Source organism: Terrapene carolina, unplaced genomic scaffold (genome assembly GCF_002925995.2).
Source record: "Terrapene carolina triunguis isolate 2854851 unplaced genomic scaffold, T_m_triunguis-2.0 Scaffold102, whole genome shotgun sequence".
Classification (NCBI taxonomy): Eukaryota; Metazoa; Chordata; order Testudines; family Emydidae; genus Terrapene; species Terrapene triunguis.
The window spans coordinates 5,080,672-5,104,179 of record NW_020664453.1 but is presented as its reverse complement, the minus strand read 5'-3'; the positions used below and the strand labels follow the sequence as shown (position 1 = coordinate 5,104,179).

General features: G+C 43.0%; 1 protein-coding gene across 2 annotated transcripts in view; it reads left to right on the top strand.

Annotated features, from left to right (window-relative positions):
• LOC112104312 (oxysterol-binding protein-related protein 9) overlaps positions 1-23,508 on the top strand; it is a 114,343-nt gene that overhangs the window by 8,351 nt on the left and 82,484 nt on the right. For both annotated transcript variants that reach the window (XM_026651745.1, XM_026651744.1), the window contains exons 3-5: positions 5,666-5,761; positions 11,486-11,500; positions 15,116-15,135. In XM_026651745.1, coding sequence (XP_026507530.1) covers positions 5,666-5,761; positions 11,486-11,500; positions 15,116-15,135 — 131 coding nt within the window. The remainder of the gene's footprint in view (positions 1-5,665; positions 5,762-11,485; positions 11,501-15,115; positions 15,136-23,508) is intronic.

The following is a 23,508-nucleotide window of genomic DNA, read 5'->3' as shown; positions in this document are numbered from 1 at the left end:
TAGGCATCCTGGTATCTAGCACCTGGGCCAGTCTTGTCAGGTATGGGGTCAAGAGCATGGCCTGGTGACCATGCTACCATGGTGGCCACAATGTTCAAATGTCACCAAGAAAGGTTCGGGGTCATTCATCCTCTGGGCCTGTCTTCATCAGCCTTGCCAGGATCCCTGGCATCGGGATCACCCTACGGGACCCTGACCCTGGGTTAGCAGTGGCTTCTGGGGCTTGTTGTGCTGCCATCTGCTGGACCTGGTGGTGGTGCTGTTCTTGGTGCTGAGTGGTTAGCTTCTAGATGAATTGCTCCTGTTTCTGGGTGGCCAGCCATTGCCGTAATTGATTCTGTTGCTGCTGCTGCAACTGGATCGCCTGTTGTTGGCTCTTCACCACCTCCTTCAGCAGCTTCGCCACATCTATGTCGCCCCTCTTCCTTCCTTGCTTCTCAGTTGGCCTTCCTTATGTCCTTCAGCAGGACTGGGCCCTCATGTTGGCATTCTCCACCAGTTGTGAGCCAGGTGGGGGCCCACCCAATGGTCAGAGTCTGTGGTGGCAGCCCTGCCGTGTGGCTCAAGTCTGTGATAGCAGCTGTGTCTAGCTGTTAAAGGAGCAGGAGGAGCTGGGCTCCCCGACTCCACAGAGTTCTGATTGATGGGCTCTCTGGAGCACTGTAAGGAAGGTATCCCTATCAGCGGTCAGACTAATACTTTCCCCTTTGCCTCTTCCTACCACTTTGTGCATTGTGGCTTGTAGTTGTTCCTTGCAATCCGGACCGTGAGCCTCAGCAGATTAGGGAGTCCTGGCTTCATGCAGCAGTCCCCTCCTGGCGATACCTGTTTGCCGCACTCTTTCCATAGTAGTGAGTGCAGGCTTGCCTCTCTCCACCCACTACCATGCTGTGCTGAACAGACTTTCTTTTTAACGCCTCCTCCAACGAGAGCATGCTCAGCAGGCTTGCTGGGGTGGGGCTTCCTGGGCCCAGAGTTGTTCCTGCATCCCTGCCTCTCCAGTGTGGGGTTTATCCACCTCATCACAGTCCCCCTAGCGTGGGCATAAATAGCATGGTAGATAGTGAGGTACTGCTTAGGCGAGTAAAGATATGCCAGAACTTTAAGGTATATACCATCCATGGCTTTCTGTGTTTTAAGCAGTGTCTCAGACGTCTACACTGCTATTTTTAGCAATGTAGTGTCCCACTGCTTTCCCCCTGCCAGAGCCTTTCACTGCCATATGTAACTACACATCACAGTGTGGACAGTCTGTTTTTCACTGTGGCATATAGCTGCACATAGCCTACGTGCTGCTGCCAGTGTAGTAAGCTCTCCATGCAGAGGCCGGTCACAGCAAAGCCTGCCCCCTTGTGGAACATGTGAAGTTCTCTTCTAGAGAAGGAGGGGCAGTTCATAGGAATCTGGTTAACTTTGTAGTATCGGCTACTTTTAAAAAAGTGTAATAAGAACATTAACTTAGCTTGATATTTCCTAGGTTACTCTTTGGAGCTTTTCTGAGCTGCCATGTTCATTTCCCTGTCATTTTTTGAGTGTAGGTTTTTTTAGGTCTCCTTTTCCCAGTCTTTCCCCATTCAGTGTGACTTAAACTGCTGTTATGGCAGATGACAGTGGTTTATAAGGAAGTCTGAAGCAGGGGGAGTGTAAATCTGACTCTCTAACAAAGATGTCCTCTATTTAAATTATTCATTAATCACTGCAGTTAAGTAGGTGTGAACAAAAACAAACAAAAGTGTTTTTAAACAGTCTGTTCAGAAATCCTTTCCACTTACTGATCAGATTTCACTCACTCTATTCTCATGGTGTTGTCACTTCACTAGTTTTCCAGTTATGAGTGTTTAAGGTCAGAAAATACCTAAACTTCTAATTTGCCATGGAATACACAAGGGGCTTGCTTATTGCAAAATCTACCTATAAGGTCTATAATATTTAACTAAAACATAGCCTTGTTAATACTGCCTTGTGAGGGAGTTGGGCGCTGTTGAGACTGAAGTGTGAAGTTGTTTGGCACCATTCTGACAACATTAAAGGAAAACAAAGGGGATGTGCAGAAGATATTAAAAGCACTGTGAAACATGCATTAAAATATTGCCAGTGTTTTTTTTCAAACGTGCAGTTCTCCTCTTCTCCAATCCAAAACTAACCACAGAACCACTGCTGTTGAAGCTGTTCCTGTATCTTTCAGAGATATAGGGTTGGAAATGTTCAGACAACCAAATGATCTGATTGGCAAAATATCTCTTTATAATCTCATTCAAATCCAGCCATAGACTAAACAGCCCTCATGCTGGATCATTTATTTTCTAAACCATCTTGGGGGGTGATCCTCACTGAAATTTTTTTTTGTAAGGGGGTTTTATGGGATGGTGTACCCCTAAAGGCAGCTAATCATCAAGAAGAGTCCTTACCCATTGTCTTTCTGCTTTGGCTGCAGTAGGCTTCAATGGCCTGGGTTCTTCTTCTAACTAGTGGTGTCTCCACCTATCTGTCTAAGGTAGTCAGGATCTCTTGACTAGCCTGATACCACGTACATATACTCTTCTGACACCTCTAATGGATGAACCCACAGACAAGGTACACTTTATTTACAAGGGGAAATAAAGAGGCAGCATATAAAGGGAAATGGGCAACATCAGTAATATCCTACAACCTGCAAGTAACACTATCCCCAGGGTGATTTCCCTGGATTCATGAGTCCAGTATAGTCCACACTTGGGGGCTCCATAACGTAGAGGAACCCATGTACCTTGATGAGTCCTTGCAGGCTTGAAGGCACTTAATTGAGGTGATGAGGGCACTGATTCGCCCAGGCAGCCAACCGCTCTGTGGCAGCAATAAGCATTTCTCACAGTAGAAAAAATCCCCATGACATAGGGGGCCCTCCTCAGTGTTTCTAAGTCCAGTTTCTCTCTCCCAGAGTAGTTCGGCAACTCCCTTTTAAGGGGAAAATAGGCAGTGCCTCAGTGAGGGCTGTCATCCTCTCGTCCCCCGTCCTTTTGGCTTAGTCAGCTTTCTGTCCCCCAGGGTTCTCCCAGTCACAAGACTCAACGCCCCCCCCCCAATTGGCAAAGTGAACACATTACAGTCTTCCCCATCTCTCTTCTAGGCAGCAATAAGCTTGATTGCCTTTTTTCGTCAGACTCATTAGCCCAGGTTACATTTTGATATTAACAGAACATCCACTTGGTTTACTCGGGGTAGGAGTCGCTATTTAAAAAACATCTTTCAGTTAGTTATATTTAGTTTTATCTAAAAACAAAACTCATTTTGCATAGCCCAGTGGTTTAGAAATTCATGTAGGGAACAGTGCTCATGTGAAAGCTGTACTCTACTTGAGACTAGTGAACTTTTATTAATATGAACACTTCTCAGCTTTTGAGTTGTGGCCCCTAGGATGGCACCAGTACTATGAAAACTAAACTGTCAAATTCTAATCAGTTTCTGTCCTGCTATTCTGTTGGTTTGAGAGTCATAATGTTAGTTTTATTTAAACACTGGCTTTGGGTACTGTCTCTAGTTTTAAAGATCTCCTGAGGCCCCTTGAATTTGTAAACTGGATTGGAATCTAAAACTGTCTCCTTCATGCTAATGCTTTTCACAAAATGATCACTCCACATCTGTCCTCGTCCTCAAAGGAAGCCATTCATATCACCTTCAAAAGATGAGCCAGTGACCTTAAATTCATAATTTTGCTAGACATTAAAAAACAGTGTTAATAAAGACACTGGAGTTTTGGCTTATTACAGCACTCTGCAACCCACTAACCCCCCCCCCCCCTTTTTTTTTTTTTTTTTTTTTTGCAACGATAACACACCACTTCTCTTTGAATGGTCTTTTACAGTATGTGTTAACTACTTATGCTAAACAATCTGTTCCACTTTGTGACGCTCTGTGGGCTTGTCTACACTTGAAATGTTACAGCAGCATAGCTATGGTTGCACCACTGAAGTGCTTCAACATAGACATTACCTACACTGACAGATTGGCGTAGGTAATTCATCTCCCTGGGAGGTGGTAGCTAGGTCAATGGAAGAATTCTTCCATCAACCTAGTACTGTCTACGCCGGAGGTTGGCTACTCTGCTCAAGACGTGTGGATTTTTCATATCCCTGAAGGATATATCTGGGTCAGCCTAACTTTTTAGTGTGGATGAGGCCCTTTCCCAGATCTGAGGTAGAGTTCTGTTTAGCTCAAAAGCTTATCTTTTTCACCAACAGAAGTTGGTCAAATAAAAAATATTACCTCACTCACCTGGTCTCTTTCTAATATCCCAGGACCAACATGTCTTCAACAACACTGCAAACTTCAATGTGGAAACTCAGTTTGCTGAGCTGTCAGACAAGATTGAACACATTTTATGTGAATGATGTAGTGTAAGATTAAGTTGCTGCAAACATGTAGGTAACATGTGATCTCTGCACATTGAGGTTTGCTGAACGCTCCAGTGAATCCAGATCAACTCCAGGTTTCACTGGCTTATTAAGTAATTTAAAACAAATAGCTGGCTTCTTCAGTCTTTCAGGCAAAGGTAGTATAGGGATAATTCTGTCCTTGATGTGACGCTGTTTGGGCTGTACATCGAAGAAGCTTATAAGAGCATCTGTCTGCTTTTTCAGAATATTTTATGCACAGCTATTTCTATCAATATTGTGTGTATTGTGTGAGAAGAAAGAGAGATCTTATCATACAAATAACATTTTGTATCATCAGCTTTCATATAAGCTGTATCTCTGTTTTAGTGTTAAAATCAGATGTAATGAGTAATAGAGAAATTAAGTATAGATAGGGCAGAAAAGATGTCTTCAGTTGCTACTTAAAATAAGAGAGACTGTGTGTGAGGCAGAAACCTAGACAGTTTCAGACTTATGTGCTGCACAGGAGAAAGCTCTTGCATAGGGTGCAATTGTAAGGAAAGGGCAGAGAGGAAGGTTGTTGCTAGATGACTCGAGGAAGGAGAATAGAGGTAGGAGTCAATCCATGGATGATTTAAAAACCTTTTGAACTGGATGCTGAATGTACTGGAATGTTCCTTATTGTCATCCTCCTTCAGGCATATACAATTGTTTTTTCTGTGAACAAATGTGGAAATGAACACTTGAGTATATATAAATTTAAAATATCTGTCTATTGCTTCTAGTAACTCAGCACGAGAAAACAAAGGCAAAAGTTAACCACTAGTAGTACATACTAATGATGGACTATTAATCTTGTTTAGAGACTGAACAAGATCTCCTGAGCGATACTTCATTTAATTGTGTATTGAAAACTATTATTGTTCCATATATGATACTGTTAACTATATTCCTTACTTTTCTTGGGGTACAATACAAAATAGAGTACTATTTGCTTTATAATGGTGCTGTGTTAAATGCTAAGTCTATCACAAAAACAAAATATGTATACACTTATTTAGAAAATTATAAAGCCTTTGTAGAAATAGCCATTGGTTTTCTCTACAACCAAGGTGCAGTCTTTTCACCAAGTATCTGGTTTAATTCTTATACTTAAATACAAACAGTAAATCTTCCTTTTCCCCCCTCCTCTTTGCAGTATCCAGGCTACTTCCAATTTTGTCAATGCTTTATACATTCCGGTAGTGTAGTGATAGTGTGTGCTGCTGATGTCACTGCTTGCCTTATCAGGATTTTTGCTCTTTGTTTCACAGGGAGCTGTGATTGGTATAGACGATGAGGACGACAGTACCTTCACAATAACTGTTGATCAGAAAACCTTCCATTTCCAGGGTGAGCTGAAAGATGAGGTTCTTTCTTCTTGCAATAGATGTGACTGCTGCTGTCTATCTTCCTGTTTTGGTGTTCGATGGCTGATTTTAAATGTTTGGCAACTGAACTGCATGAATGAGCACCCTGGGAACATTCTGGATCCAGAGGTGCTGCAGGTTAGGCAGGGATTTATATCTGCAGTGAATACACATGTGCTAGAAAAGACTGTATCTTTGGCAGGATTTGGTGATTAAAAATTTAAAGGATAAATCAGTCATAATGGGCTTCTGCTGATGGGTAATGTTGGCAAAACATTGCCAATCTTCATTGTCAGGATATATGATTAAGCCTTTCTGCATGAAGAGTCACAAGACCAGTGTGAAGGTTGCAATTTGTGTTCATTTGGATTTGAAACTCAGTTTTGAGGAGACTAGAGGCAACATTTGGCTTAAAGATGGATCTTTGCTTCAAGATCTGCAAGTTTGCATTAATTTCATCTGCATTTCTGTGTCTTGTCTGCCAATCACCATTTCTCTGCTCTTATCCTTTTAATCATATTTACTAACTCCAATGCCATCTGCCACTGCTATGTTTCGTCATTGCATGCTATGGTTCACCGGTAGAAAGGGTAAGGTACTGTATAATTGTTCTCATTGCGGTTGCTACAGAACCCTTAAATATCTTTAACCACAGCATTGGTAAATGTTGTCATGACATTTTGTTTTAAAGTACCTCTTTTCTCCCATCGTACAGTTAAGATCATGTAGTTGTCTCGTGGGTTAAAACCTTCAATTAACATCTATTTGTCCTTTTCCTGGTACTCTCCCACCCCCACTACTTCTTTGAAATGTAGAGTGAGGGAAGAATTTTATTTATAACTGTCTTATATGGAGTTGGAAAATGTAAGTAAATATTTCAGGGCTGTGTATGTGACAGTCAGCATTTACATTGGTATAAAATTGGAATATATCTATAACCTTCATTGTGCTGTATAGATTTACAAATTAATATTTCAAAATCAGCATGCATTTTGAATTGTTAAGGTGAAATAAGGGCAGTATTTGAGAATGTATTTCTATAATATCTAATGATAAACATTAGTCATGCACCATGTTTTTCATTGGCATATGTATTTTCTATGCTACAGTACCTCCTAAATGATATGGCTATACTCTAGCTTCACTGCATTAAGCTTCATAAACCTTCCCTTTATAAAGCTCTGCTAACAGCAACACTTAACTCCTCTGTTCTCAAGGATAGCTGATAAAACAGAAAGGTAAGCTAATTTCTAATGTCGATAACGGAATACAAAACACTGGTATTCTTCAATGCTACAAAGCTAAATATTTATAAATATTTCTGTATGAGAGCTTGATGCCGGTAAAGGGTGAAACCTGGAATTCTCTTGTGTTTAGTTTCTAGGGAAATACCTCTTGTGCAGTTTCCTCTTGCTGTAGTTCCTCGTCTGCTGTATTGTTTCCCTATGAAAGGTGACTGAAACCTCTTGAGAGAAGACAGTCATTTGATAAAAATATTAATCTTGCTTATAATAAATTGTATTTGGTAGGATACTTAAACAATTCCTCCATAAGTACTAATTCTGTCATTCATATTCACATAGATATCCATGCTTTAGAACTTTAAGATGTTAAAAAATACATGTACATTTTAATCTGTTATCTTGCTTGTTTGTTTTCTAATTTAGGATCTATGTCCAGTACAGCAATTTCTCTCTTCGAACAGCTTTTTAAAAGTGCTTACATTAATTTGCTGAAGACTGTAACTTGGCGTATAGCCAGCAAATTGTGCTAATGTTAGGGAAAAAATCAATGTACACCACTGACTCTGTATTTTCAATTTACAGTAAAAATTGTAATCTCACAGCATTTCAATGTAAAACAAACCTAGTCTTGTGGAAGTTTTCTTTTTTTAAAACTATATATTTTTAAAATGTATAATACATATCCTATATAACATAAATTGTGTATTGTGTGCAAATATTGTGTGTGTACGTACATACATACATACATATAGATAAAATGCCTGGAATATTATGGCATAAAGGTTTTGTTGGGAATGAATTCGGGATGATTACATCACTCCGGAGTTGTGAAGTCATGACTGAGTTATGCAGATTTTTCTAAATGAGTTCTGATAAAACCTTTAGTACAATCAGATTTTATTATAGATGTAATACATGAACGCATTGCTCAGCAAGAATTTATTATGTTAGATGCACACTATCAGTATTTGTAGTGAGCTTTTAAATAAAAACTCCACATGCTACAGAAGAGCTACTCTAGGAACGTCTTGTATTTTCTACATATAAAAAAAAATAATTAGGGGAGATCTTTATTCTTCCACCTATAAAGATAATACAGCTATGTACCCAAATTACCTGGAGTTGAATTGAGAAGGGAAAGAAGAAGAGAAAATAGTAAATTTAAAACATATGTAAAAAGTCTAAAATATTTTCTAAATCTAAAATGTTCATGATTTTAAAGTCCAGTAATTTGAGGTCCCATTGGGAATCTCCCATTATCAATGGGACAGGTTTTTTGTTTTATTTTCTTTCCCCTCCTGGCCCTCAATTAACAGCACCCTCAATCTAAACATCTGTTAGGTGTAGAAAAACCATCAGTGGCCCAGGACTGAGTCTTTCCCATCCTGTGCTTTAGGTGCAGTTTTTCTAATGTTACATTTGGGGGAAGGAGGATGAAACTCTCTTCCTTCCCCTCCTGGGCAGGCTGACTTTTAGTTTGTAATATGGTATCTGTTTGAAGCTCTACCTGTATTTTGGAAAGTTAAAATATCTAGAGAGGTAGGTGAAAGGGTAGAAGGCAGGTGAGACAGTCAGAGATGCACAATAAATTGCAGAGCCCTGTGATCAATTTGTCATGTGGATATTGCCTTCCTGAGTTACATGTGTTTTGTGTGTGTTGGACCAGATTTTCAAAAGTGCTAAGCATCCAGCAATGCCCATTGAAATCAAAGGGAGGTGTTAAGACATTTTTGAATCTTGGCAGTGGTTAGTTGGGCACTGGCTCCTGCTAAGACTCCCAACCTGGCTTCTGATAGCCAGAGATCTTTTCCACAGCACTCCTTAGTGACTATCTGAGTGCTGGAAACTGGTCAGCTACATATAAATTATAAAGCACTCTAGGACTAGCCAGTTTCGGGTCTGGTTCTGGAGCACACAAAAAGCAAGTGGCTGCTTTGTGCCTGATGGAAAGGGCACTTGAAAGCTTTGTAAATCATGGTCTGTCAATATTTTCCTTTTCAGCACTGGGACTAGAGGGAGGAACGATAAATTCTGTGATGACCCCATCCCAACCTCCAACAGCAGGACCATACTGAAAGTCATCCTAGTGTCTTTGTTCTTTCCAACAGCTCAGGGCTCCACACATCGTGGCTTTAACATAGGGGCATTCTGTAAATCACATAGCCCTGAGTATAAATCTAACCATCCTCAGAACAAATTGGTTGGGTTTTGCCCCATAGATCACTATGCAGCTTATCCAATATAAGAATTGTTGCCTACTGTACCTTGCCTGACCTCAGTAATTTATACCAAGTGATACAAGGTCAGATAACTTAATACCTAGATAGGTGTCCCAAGTAAACTGATTTTAAATATAAAACCTTCAGCCAGTCAAAAATAACCAATCATTCAATTACAGAACAGTGATGTAAAAGTTTATCTGTCTTCTGATTGGGTTAAGCTTGGAGCATCCTTGTTGTTTAATGGAAGGGAAATACAGGCTTTCAATAATCATTCAATAAGCAGCTGTCATGATTGCATCAACATCAGTCAGACCAAAGAGCAGTAAGTAATGTTTTTTGATCACTTTATATAAAAGATTAACGTCCGTGGAATAAATTTTTGACATGGGATAAATTTATTTTCAGTTAAATTTGACTTTGTCAAGGCACTTACTTAACAGTAGATTTCCGCTTTTCTATGCCAAAGTTCTGCTCCTTTCTTCTTTTTCTTAGTAAGTGTTGTTGCAAATTCCATCTATTTACTTTGAGGTGGGAACTAGATGGGAAAAGACTTAAAAGTAATCTAGCTCATCCCTTCTCTGCTTGAATGAGGAGGCATCATTTGGCTCTACAGTATGACCTGTTCTAGGGCCTTAACCAAAGCCCACTGAAGTAAAGAGGAAGACTCCCATTTACTTCCAGGAGCTTTGGATCAGGCCCAGGTTTGTTCAGGATATCTGAAAGTCCCAAGCGTCAGGACAGCCTTCACTACTCTTTTGGAGACTGGTCCATAGCCTAGTACATCTCACTCTCAGGAAGCTTTTCCCTGATACCTAAATGCTCCCTTTTAGTAACTTCATCCTGTTGCTCCTAGTTGTACTATAGTAACTCCTCCCTGTTCTAAGGTCTGGTCTAAACTAGAAAATTAAGTTGTCTTAACTACGTCGCTCAGGGGTGTGAAAAATCCACACCCCAAGTGGTGTAGGTAAGCCAACTTTACCCCCAGTGTAGATAGCACTAGGTTGACAGAATTCTTCCATCGACTTAGCTACCGCCTCTTGCGGAAGTGGATTACCCACACTGATGAGAGGACCCTTCTTGTCAGCGCATGTAGTGTCTACACTTAAGCGATAGAGTAGTGCAGCTGCGGCAGTGCAGCTTCGTTGTGGTAGCATTTCAAGAGTAGACAAGCCCTAAGCGTTCAGACCCTTGAAATACTTTGTGTTTTTCCTCTGCCCGCCACATATTTAGCTCATCACTTAGCCAAGCTATATATATTTAGTTTTTTTTCATTTGGAAAGTCAGTCCTTCATCCCCTTACATCGCTTTGTTCAGTTTAGTGTCCTCTAGAATGTTAGTGTTTGGAAACAAATCTAATGAACAGAACAGAGTGTTCCAGGTGCAGTCTTGCCTCCTTAATATGTGACTTGATGTCTGTTGCAACTTGCAATCGCATTGTGGATGGTGGCGGTTGTTGGTTTTCTGGGTTGGTTTATTTTGGTGGGTTTATGTAAAGAAATATGAATTGTGGACTTTTTTAACTTGGAAAAGATACCATCAACTTGACACTCTCTCACGTCCATCTGAAAATGTATTGTTTGAGAATGGATCTAAGGGGGCATCATCGTTTCATAGCAGGTATTTGCCATCCATGTTTCACTGCTGCTGTATAAATAAAGTTCTGAGATCAGAGAGGGTCCTGTACATTGATGTGAGCTGGACTTGCAGTAGCTCTTGCTCTCTGGCAGCTAGCCATGGAGAACAGCAGGGCTTAACCTCTTCTTCTCCCACCCCTCTCTCAACATAGTGTCACAATGTTGCCATGAGAAGGAAGCATAAATGCACCGGTGCACCTCTTCTGCTTCTGTAGGTGCACTGTGAGATGGGGAAAGCAGATTACTGCCTCCCCAGCCCCTCAGTTCCTTTCCTGGCTGCCTGCAGTCACAGTTGGAAAGGTAAAGGGAGTGGATGGCTAGGCACAGAGTTCTAGTGCATAGAGGAAGAGTACTTATTTAGTATGGGGTGAGGCTATGAGCCCTAATCAACATTTGTGCTGGTGGGGACTTAGTCTCAGTTTATGGGAAGAGCAGGCAACACGAGCAATTGGTGGATGGGGTACATGTAGCCACTGTTAATGTGGGTGCCTGAAACCCCAGCAAGTAAGAGCAGGGTGGAAGGGTGGGCTCAGAGCCCTGGAAGGTTGAGTGCCTGAGAGCTTCTGACAGTGGGAGGAAAGGCCAGTCCTTGCAAATGGAGGGAGGGGGTCCTTGAAGGACCAGCAAGAAGCTTGGGTAGTGGAAGAGGCAGCCCCAGCAGCCTGGTTCACTAGAGATGGTCAGCAAAAGCCCTTCAAACCAAGAGGGAGCTGAGGGGAGATTCTGTGGCCCAAGCATATTCTATCCTGGGGGAGGGAGCTGAACATTCTCACCTGCCTCCCTTGCGCTTCCATGGCTTGGCTTCTCACCCAGCTTCTGCCATCTTCTCTAGACTCTCATGCAGGTCTCTTTCTTCGGGGTTCCTGTAGTTGAGTATAGCAGTAGAGGTGACATATTAAGGATAAGGGCCCAGAGGGCAAAATACCACCTAAAATGGCTATAACTGGAAGATTCATAGATTCTAAGGTCAGAAAGGACCATCTAGTCTGACTTCCTGTAGAACACAGACCATATAGTTTCCCCAAAATAATTCTTAGAGCATGTTTTTTTTTTTTTTTAATTAAAACATCCAATCTTGTTTTAAATATTGCCAGTGATGGAGAATCCATCACGATCCTTGGTAAATTGTTCTAATGGTTAATTACCCTCACTGTTAAAAGTTACCAGATTTAGAGACATTATTTTTCTAGCATTTATACCTTGTACATAGTGACTTACTGTTGTTGCTGATCATTTCTATGACTCATACCCTGCTATGGGAGTGTTCCCTCGTGTTCTCTGAGACTTTTACCAGCAAGAGCAGCAGCAGAGCTGAAACTGCAGCAATGACAAGCATGTGTGTGCACAGAGGAGGGGAGGAGGACTGGGTCTGAGCATGGTTAATGTTGTTCTGGAGTCTTCTGGCCAGCTTTTGTTTATCTGGAGTGGCAGTTGCACATTTGCCCCCCTTATGCTAGGTGAAATGTCATTAATAAATAAGGCTGCAGGCAGTGAGCAGACTTCCTCTTCAGCTCCTCTCCCTAGTTCTAGAGGCTACTCCCAGAGCACCTGAGCAGGCAGCCAATTACTGTACGCTCATTTTTCTCACTGCTCCCTTTTCTGTCCAGTGCATCTCAGTGCAAAGTGGGAAAGTCTATACTCATACCCACACAATGAACAGACCTCATTGGGGCAACATACTTGCCCATGGACAGATTCGCCACAATATCCAGCTTCATCTCTACGATAGAGCAAAACCCACAAACCAAAGAAGGGCTTGTCTTCAACTCCTGGGCTATATGGCAGCCTACACACTTGTTACACCCTTAGCAAGACTATGTTCTCAGTATCTGGCTGAGGACAGTCTACGTCCCCAACAATCAATCAGTCCAAATGGATGTCTATACTTCAGAGGGTCCTCCACACTTCCAATTGGTGAAAAGCTCCCCAAAAGGTCTGTGTGGAAGTGCCATTCTTGCAACCTTCCCTTGCAAAGACCATCACCACAGATGCATCCCTACTAAGCTAGGGCACATGCATTCAGGACTTCACAGCTCAGGGTAAACCGTCCCTGCAGGAGGTGACCCTCTGCATCAATGTATTAGAGCTTAAGGTGATTTGTTATGCTTACCATCACTTCCTACCCCACCATGTCAGGGGCCACTCAGTCAGAATAATGTAGGCAACAGAGCAGCAGTGTATTCTATTATCTCTGCAAGGCCACCACCTGATCTCCAGTGCACACCTTTTCCCAATGCTATGTTTCCAGAGCCGAGACAGCTTTGAGTGAAGTTCTATAGTGCGTACTGAATCTGCCGCTTCCACACTCTCCTCCATAATCAAAGTATTGCTCTGCAGTCTCCTGAAGTGGAGCACCCACAGGGATAACTCAAAGAAGGAGAGGTTTCTTACCTTGTACAGTGACTGGAATTCTTCAAGATGTTTTGTTCCTATGGGTACGCCACTATCTGTCCTCCTTCCCCTCTGCTTAGAGTCTTTCTGTCTGGATTTCATGGTTAAGGAGGAACTGGAGCATCAGTGGGTCCACCCTCCCCTATATACTTTCACATCAGAGCACAAGAATGTGTAGGGTGCAGACCTGTGGACACTGCTGATGAAAATCTGATCCAGAGCGCACTGGTGTATGCACATCTTAAAATGGAGCACCCATATTGACAAAAATCTCAAATTCCACTTACTGTACAAGGTAAACAACATTTTTCTGTGAATTCAGTCTAGAAATTCAACCAAGATGTTCACAAGGCTTATTTTGATGTCAGAGACATCTCTCTATTTGAAGCTTTCTCCTAGATACTTTGACTGTTTCCCTGCTGTGGTTTTTAATGGCAAAGGTCTATAATGTAGACAGGGCTGTATAAGGTTATGCTAATTACACTATAATACTGGTAGAGAAGGTTTTTCTGGATGAAAAGCTTTTGTTTACAGGTTTTTATAACTTCTAAATACCTTTTTGGATGAACATCTAACAGTGGCAAAATATTTTGGTAAAATAGAATTTTAACAATCTATATGGCTGTATCAGAGAAGGGTGCATATGGTGCAGTTTGCATTACTTAACACTAAATATAGTTGACATCCCCCCTAACTCCCTTCTTTTTCACTTGAACAGCTTTTATCAAAAACTTCAGGATTGAATGGACTTGGTGCAACCTATTTGTTTTGTGATCCTAGAAAATTCATTTAAAGTTACCTGTGAAAATAGCATACCGTGGAATGCTAGCTTTTTAGTCTGATTGAATTGCATGTTGTATATATGTACTTATTAGTTGAACATAGATTAAAAGGCAATACAAGCTCACTTCCATAGAGGGAGGGAAAGATATTTGCTAGATATTCACGTTAGTAAAAAATCTGCCTTGATAGTCACCAATGGATTAAAATAAACGATTATGCATTGTTACATATTCTAAATGTCCCTTCCAGATACACCTCTACCCTGATATAACGCGACCCGATATAACGCGGTAAAGCAGTGCTCTGCGGGGCTGTGCACTCGGGTGGATCAAAGCAAGTTCGATATAATGCAGTTTCACCTATAACGCGGTAAGATTTTTTTGGCTCCCGAGGACAGCGTTATGTCGAGGTAGAGGTGTACTTCTGAAGAATTTTCCATTCTGAACCCAGGTTTCCAAACGAAAACATTTTGGTACTTGCTTTAAACACACTCTAATGGGGAGTGGATCTTAGTGTTTATCAGTGATTTGGAAGAAAACCGAATTCTTGTTGGTTAAGTTTTCAGTGAGACACAAATTGGAGTGGTAAGGAATAAGAACCAGCCAGTTCAACAGAGGAATTTGAATCATTGTGGTAAGCTGTGCTCACTTTAACATGCATTTTAATACATCTAGGATCCAAGAATTCCATATTACAGGATGGGGGACTGTATTTTGGAAAGCAGCGATTCAAAGGACAGGGATCTTGTTAGATTAAACATGAGTTCCCAGGCTGATGTTGTGACCAAAAGAGCAGATGTGATCCTTGGACACACGAGCAGGGGAGTTTCCAGTAGAAGTATGGATGTGGTGTTGGGTCCCTCCTGGCCAACCTTCTCAACCTCCCTTCCCCCTCCCCCTTCCCCAAGGACTGTGCCCGAGTTCCTGGCTTTAAAACTCTGCTTCTCACCTGTGCTCATTTTCAGTGAGTGACGAGCACCAGCGCTGCCTGTACTGCCTCGGGTATGTGGTCGCCCGCTGCACTATCTGTAAGTTGTTCCTGCCTCGAACATGGGAGGCTCGAGAACTTCTGCTCTGGAAGTTCTTGATGGAGGAGGCCATGCATGCACAAGTGCATTCAGATCTGGAACCAGTGGTGCACCACCCTGCACTGGCGCCCAGCCCTCCTCCGAGCACCTCCCAGGCACCGGATCTGATGGTACTGAGACTGCTAGCCACGCCCCGCCATGAGGGAAAGAAGCATGGACACAGACATAAGCACAGATCCCCGTCCAGGACTACTCAAAAACATAGCATTTCCTCCCCAAACCATGCTTGGTCGGGCGAGAAGTTGCACGTCTATCTGGCCACCGGACCAGCTCTCGTGTTACTCAGGGTGGAGGGTAAGGAAAACAGAAGCAGGATCCACCGTTACCAGCACCTACCCTGGTGACTGCACTGGTTCCTTCATCGGCGCGTCTCCTGTTGGCACTGTTGACGCTGCCTGGACCCGGGGTTTGTCTCGTGTGACCCTGCGCACACCTAGCTGCCTGGAATTGCTGCTATCGATGGCAGAGTTGCTTCTCCCATACCCATGCTCCTCTCGGCTCTACACACACCACTGTCTCGCCATCTCCAGCAGATGAATTGCTACTGCTGCCCCCGGAGCGGCATGTCCCCTTGCCGCAGCTCAGCCCTCCGGCACCGTCTGCACCCCTATTGCTGGAATTGTCCTCCAAGTCTGAGGGCTTCTCAGCACTGGAACCCTTGTTCTCACCCGCCCCCCAGCCAGAATTGCATTGCTGACTACCATATCCCTTGGCTTATGACCCTGCTGCAGAACCACGGTACTGCTCTCCGTGAGGCCCACCCATGCACAGAGATCCTTACTACTGGCCCAACTGGCTGCCATGGGATCCCTATTGAGGGTTCCAGACCCCCTTGGTGGCTTCACACCAACTGTTCCTTGTTCGCCCTCCAGCGCAGTCTGTTTATGAGAAGGAGGAAGGAGAGGTTGAACCGGTACTGCTGATTCCCCTGACGAGGCCCTCATTCCTGCCTCACTATCCCCTCCAGACGACCACCACCAATATCAAGAACTATTACAATGGGTGGCGACGGATCTGGGGATCCTGTTGGAGGAGGTCCAGGACATGCAACACCAGCTCCTGGACATCCTCCAACCCCAGGGAGACCTACTCAAGCAGCTCTCCCCATCAACAATGCTGTCCTGCAACCAGTGCAATTGGTGTGGTATACTCCTGCCTCCGTTCCTACTAAGGGAGTGCAATTCCTTTTTACCCACTCACCTCCAAATTGCCTGGTGGGTCTCGCAGAGGCAGAGTGAGTCAGCCAACACTCTCAGAAATCCATTTCTCCAGACAGAACGGCAAAAGAGATGGACCTGCTGGGCTGGAAAGCCATCTTCACGTGCGTTGACTCCAGTTTTGGCTCCTCTCAGTCTACAGACCACACCACGACTGCCTGGACAGCAAAGTCCTGATCCCCCAGGAGGTACTGATGTCCTTCATATGGTGGACCGACACTTCCCAGGTCCTGGTCGGTACTCCCTTCATAATTCCCATGCCACGCTCACAATGGACACTTCCCTCGCGGGTTGGGGAGCTCACCTAGACCGCCACATTGCATAGAGCATCTGGATGCCTCAGGATGCATATGAACATCCTGGAACTGAGGACGGTCCGTCTTGTCTGCCACTTTCTTTCCTTCGTAGGGGCCAAGCACATCAAATTATTCTGACAACATTGCAGCAGTAGTTTACATCAACAAAAAGGGCAGTGGCAAGTCTCCCTGCCTCTGTGCAGAGTCCATCCACCTTTGGAACTGGTGCATCAAACATCAAGTCACACTCCAGGCCACGTACCTCCTGGGCACCCAAAGACTCCCTGTCAGATATGCTCAGCAGGACACTACCTGAACCACGAGTGGAAGCTGCACGATGCCAAGCTCTGGTGCCTCTTCCACTAGTCTCAGCATTGGGTGCCCCACCTCTTCTCCATTTGAGAGAACCACAGACTTTCACTTTATTGTTTCAGAGAAGCCATGTGGGAGTACTTGCAGGGTGACGCCCTTCTCCTCCTCTAGATGGACTCCCTTCACTACACCTTTTCCCTCCCCCCACAAGTCCTGCACAAGAATTGTCGGGATCAAGCGACGGTAATCCTAATAGTTCGATTTTGGCCCTGTTGGTTTTGGTTCACAGACCTCCCAAACCTCTCTGTCTGCACACCACTCTATTTCCACACACTACTGCATCTCCTCATGCAAGACTGGGGCCGACACTAACATTCCATTCTCAGCTGTCTTCACTTCACAGCTTGGTTTTTGGATGGAGCTTGGGGATAGATAGAGCATGCTCCACCCCAGTGCAATGTATCCTTACCCAAAGCAGGAGGGCATCAACCAGGGCCTGCTACCAGGTGAAATGAAAGCACTTCACCTCCTGAGCTCACCTCCACAAATACCTGCTGTCTACGATATCCATACCTATCATCCTCAACTATCTTCTTGAACTCGAGACTTTGGGCCTAGCCCTCAGATCCATACGAGTCCACTTAGCAGCACTCAGTGCCTTTTTCCCCTCAGTGGTTGGCGCTACTGTGGTCACACACACTACCACCCTATGTTTCCTAAAAGGTTTACCCAATACCTTCCCAGCTGTACTCAAACCTACACCCTTGTGGGACCTTAATCTCATTCTCTCTGCTTTCAGGAAACCGCCCTTTGAGTCCCTAGCAATGTCTTCCCTTTCTCATCTCTCCATGAAAATTATCTTCTGGGTAGCCATTACCTTGGCTAGACGAATCAGTGAGCTGGCAGCCATGATGGCTGACACCTACCCCTCCCCCCCACGTTGTCTTCCACAAAGACAGTTTCTTTACGTGTTCACCTTAAATTCCTTTCTAAGGTGGTGTTGGAGTTCCTCCTAAATCAGTGTATCCACTTCCCGGTCTTCTGTCTCAAACCCCACGCCTCCCACATTGACAGGATCCTCCATTCGCTTGGCATCCAACATGCAGTGGTGTTCTACCTCCACCGAACCCATGACTTCTGTGCATCAATTGCTGACGGTTGTAAGGGCCAAGCCTTCTCCTTACAGTGCATTTCCAAATGGATTTCTCTGTAGCATCTGTGAATGCATGCACTCAACAATGTAACGCCATGTGATGTTGTCATGGCACACTTTACCTGAGCACAAGCGGCCACATTGGCCTGCCTCACCGATGTCTCCTGCCAGGACATTTGTCGCACAGTGATATAGCGTTCCATGCACAACGTCACATATCATTATGCCATCACCCACACAATGGCTGCAGCTGTGGCTTGCGTTGTACTACAGACAGCACTTCCGAGCACATCCTCACACCCACCTGCATGCTGGTCACTGCTCGCTACTCATCCACATTTGGAATCCATATAGGGACCATTAGTCGAAGAAGAGAAAGCTACTTACCTGTAACTGGAGGTTCTTCAAGATGTGTGGTCCCTATTTGGATTCCAATACCCACTATTCATCCCTTCTGCTATGGACTCGACTACTCAGCGGTAAGAGGAGATGTAATGGGAGAGGTGTCGAGCCTATTATAGCCTCAGCTGAGAGCATGAGGGGATGCACGTCCAGGTCAACAGACACTGCTAAGAAAACCTTCTGGCTCTGGCGCATGGCGTGTATGCGCATCCATGTTTGGGGTTACAAGTAAGTAGCCTCTTCTAAGATGCTGCATGTATATAGGGCTGTGTGAGCTTTTGTTTAAATACTATCCAAATGTGTATGCATAAGGAAGTAGTTAGTTACATGTTATACCTGAATTTTCATATTGTTTTGCCTTGGAGAAGTTAGTATCATAACCTTAAAATTAAATTTAACATTGCAATGTGTGAGTTTTCATTGTTTGTATTCTTTTTCCTGTCTCTCCCTTCCCAGCTTCATTTTCCTTCAAAAGATGGGAGGAGGTGAGAAATAGGAAAAATTTAAAATCTTCAGATCCCTCCTCTGGAGTTTAGAAATTGTGAAAGCATAAAGACTTCAGCACAATCCATTTTTTGCAGCGTAACTTGTGTGCGGATGAAATTTTTAAAAATAAAAACTATTATTGTAGATAACATCTGCAACGTAGTATTATTGCTCCCATTGTTAGCAAAAGTTAACATGGATTTTTGAAACAGTTCAAATGATTCTAACTAATTTTTGGTCAATAATAAATAAAATAAGTGAATTTTCAAATAGGATTATTCATACTGAATATTTTCAGTTATGAAGTACATCCATTTGAGTTGCATATGAGCAAAAAAAAATCTTGAAACGTAATTGAGAAGTGTGTTCCATCTCCCCTCTGCTCTTTTGTATAAGTAAAAGAATCTGAACAAACTAGCCAAATTTTCACAGAGGAGAAAACAGCTATTTTAAAAAAATCAGAACTCTGAATAACTGCAAACTGTTACAGTAGAACTTAAAACTTAACCTTAAATATAACAGGAGCTTCATCTCCCATTTAATTCTTTGTGTAATAAGACACAAACAGCCTCATGTGTAAAGCAAACCTCTACTTATGTTCATGCAACCTTGCACAGACTCCGGTACATGTACTTTAGTGTATGCTGTAGATGATGGGCTCTGCTCTTGCCAATTCAGGCCATTCCCTCAGTGTGAGCCACCTGAAAGAAAAGCAGTGTATGTCACTTTAACCTATAGTTCTTCCCTCTATCCTATAACACTTACTGTCTCCCTTGGGTGCCATCCAGTTAAGATGAGATTAGAAACTGGACAGTAATGTTGTTGGCATGATGTAATAATTTTTAGTGTGGGCATTGAACAGGGCTCCCTCCTCTACAAAAGTCAGCTCAGCCTCCATGGTTGTATAGTAAAGTGCACCTTGTGGTGTGGGTAAGGAGACTCAGGCTTGCTTGTCCTTGAATATTAGTAGTGTGATAGTTGGGGGTAGTGTATCAACCACCACAGGGCAGGTGGCAATTGAGGCTGTGTCAGGGAATGAGTCTGGCTGAGCCGGCAAGGAGCAACAGCAAGTTGGGGCTGGGGACCAGGGACAGATGGGATGATGTTTCATTATCTCTTCTCAGACCACAGTGTAACGAGGCTGCTTCAAACAGCCTCTTTTGGGGACCGAGGCACTCAGTAGTACTGGCAGGATCAATTCAGAGCACAGGAGGAAACAGACTGGCCCACCAGTTAAAAGCTAGTAGGCATGACCACTGGTAATGCTTTCTTAAGACAGTGGTTGTATTGAGGTAGAAAAAGCCAGGATTGGGGAGTAGGGATGGAAAGGTGTTGATTCCCTCTCACTCGTCTGCTTCACTACCACTGATGGTATTAAAATGTCAGTAAAACTACTGACATTTTCAGCTGAGTGTCTGGTTGTGCATATTTCCAAAGGCTATGGGCTGAATTTGGCTTTTAGGCCTTAGGTTGGACAAACCTACAACAATGAAACAAGCATTGACTTTTCTGTAATTAAAAAAAAAAAATTCTTGGCTAACTGTCACGATATTTTGTACACAGGAAGATTTGGTTTGAGTATGATCTGAACTCTGGTAATGATCGTGGCTGTGCATCCCTTAACCTGACTAGGTGGTGGTAGATTGATAGAGGTTAGATGTGGTCTCAGTCTTCCACTCTCATCTCTTCCACTCTCTTTCCCCCCCCCCCCAAAAAAAGCACAGGTGTTAATCCTCAGGACAAGTACTCTGATGCCATGGAGATGAGCATGCTATACAAAATTAGATGGGTACAGCTTACTCATTTTCATCCACATGCACCAACCACAGTGAGGCACCAACCCTTTTTTTTTTTTTCCCTAGGGCTGGAAGATACCAAAGGGGGGGGGGGGGGGGAAATAGAAAGAAGGAAGACTGAGACAACACCAAATTACTGATTTGGTATTCTGCAGAGTATAGGTAGGCATTCTTGTGGGTTAGGTCTCCTTACTTCTTAGTTTTGTCATTTATTCTGCAGTCCTCTACCTCTGGAATGTCTCGTTTCTCTGCTGGTCAGCCTCTACACTTTAATATATAATGAGGCCAGTCAGCCTTTTGCATAGAAGATTCCCTAGATGGAGAGTCATTTTATCAGTAGCTTTTAGGGTTTACGAGTAATCGCAGTTAACACTTGCGATTAACTCAAAAATGCGTCGGTCTGCACTGCTTTGGATTGTTATTGAGCAGAACCCATCATCAGCATGGACACATGTCCCCTGGAATGGTGGCCGAAGCATCTGGCATGTAAATATCTTGCGACGCCGGCTACAACAGGGCCATGAGAATGCCTGTTTTCACTTTCAGGTGACATTGTAAACAAGAAGCGAACGGCATTATCTCCTGCAAATGTAAACAGACTTATTTGTCTGAGCAATTGGCTGAACCAAGAAGTAGGACTGATTGGACTTATAGGTGCTAAAGTTTTACATTGTTTTATTTTTGAATGCAGTTTTTTTTGTACATAATTCTACATTTGTAAGTTCAACTTTCATGATAGAGAGATTGCACTACAGTACTTGTAATGGAGGAATTGAAAAATACTATTTCATTTTTTTTTACAGTGCAAACACTTGTAATAAAAATAAATATAAAGTGAGCACTGTACAGTTTGTATTGTGTTGTAATTGAAATCAATATATTTGAAAATGTAGAAGACCTCCAAAAATATTTAAATGAATGGTATTGTATTATTAACAGTACGATTAATCACGATTAATTTTTTTAATCACTTGACAGCCCTAGAAGCTTTACCTCTTATGTACCCTTCACCTGCCCTCTGCTTAGGGTGACCAGATAGCAAATCTGAAAAATCGGGACGGGGTGGGGAGTAATAGCTACCTATGTAAGAAAAAGCTCTGAATATAAGAAAAATACCCTATAAAATCGGGACATCTGGTCACCTTAGCTCTGCTCAACTGATGGCAGAAACAGCTTAACTTCACTCTTGCTATACTCTGTCCATGCAAACATAAGGAATTTGTTTGCCTTGACTGAAAGCCTAAGAGTTCAGGTGACTGACTCTATCCTCAGCCTGACTACAGGCTAGGAAAGGGAGCTGACTGGAGAGAGAGCAGTGGAACTGTCATATAGTTATCTTCAGTTCATTTTGCATGCTGCAGTTCTGTGGTTAAAATGTCCTTCTCCCAATTTAAAAAGAGTCCTCTAAGATGTCATAGCCATGAAATAGAGGTCTGACTTTTCACACGTTACCTGGCACTGGGTGTGAAATACATTTTCCACTGAAGTCAGTGGTAAAACTCCCATTGACTTCAGTGGAGCCAGATTTTCACACCAACAGTTTGGCTATGTTTAAAATAAACATAGTGCAGAGGGCTTGATATAGCGAGAGTAAAGAATGCAGGAACTCCCATAAAGTCTGTGGGAGTTTTGCCTGAATAAAGAATGCATAATTAGCCCCATTGTCTCAGTGTGTGGAACAGACTTTTTCTCCTGGTTAGGGAGACCGCGTTACTTACAGACAGATCAGCCAATTGGTAAGTAGGTTAAAATGAATGAAAATAAAACTTGCATTTCTCCCTAAGAGATAATGTGTGTTTTTATAACAACAATGATTTTTTAAAATAATTCTCTAGTTTTTTATTTTCATATTCATGTGCTGTTGCTTTTTTTACAGGGATGCTAATTTTGAGATGGTGGGTTTGTGCATTGTGTTCTCATGTACTGCTCTGTATGACCTAGAAATGCTAGCTGTTAGTGCAGTGTAAACTAAAAGACATGTTCAACATATTTATATCTCACCTTTTGGATGCCATCAAGCCTTTGCTAGGAAAAGTAATCTGGTGTGCAATACTTTCACATTCCACACACATGTTATATAAACATACATAATCTCTTTTCACTAACAAAGTACTAGAATGCAATGGTGAATCTGAAGATGAAACTACTGAATCATTCTGCAGTATGGAAAAGGATACTGGTTGAGAGCATTCATATACTAAAAGAGATGTGACCCCTTCTTTATCTTCCTTTTTATCATCTATTTAACTTCATCAAACAAAAAACCCACTTCTCTTTTTTGTATTCCCTTCTTGTGTCTGACCCGGCCCTTGTTATGCCTGCATTTTATGATGCCTGGCTGAATCAGTGCTTCTGAGACCGTTTTAGAAGGTGTTCCTAAGGGTATGTCTATACTTACGCGGTTCAGACGCGTCTGGTCTGGACGCGATAAATCGATCCCGGAAGTGCTCGCCGTCGACTGCGGTACTCCAGTTCGGCGAGAGGAGTACCACGGAGTTGACGGGGGAGCCTGCCTGCCGGCCGCGTGTGGACCGCGTCTGAACCGTGGTAAGTTCGAACTAAGGTATGTCGACTTCAGCTACATTATTCACGTAGCTGAAGTTGCGTACCTTAGTTCGAATTGGGGGGTTAGTGTAGACCAGGCCTTAGATTTGACCTTTCCAGTGATACTGTTGCACTATGAACAGCACAGTAGAACTAACTTTATTAAAAAAAAAAAAAAAA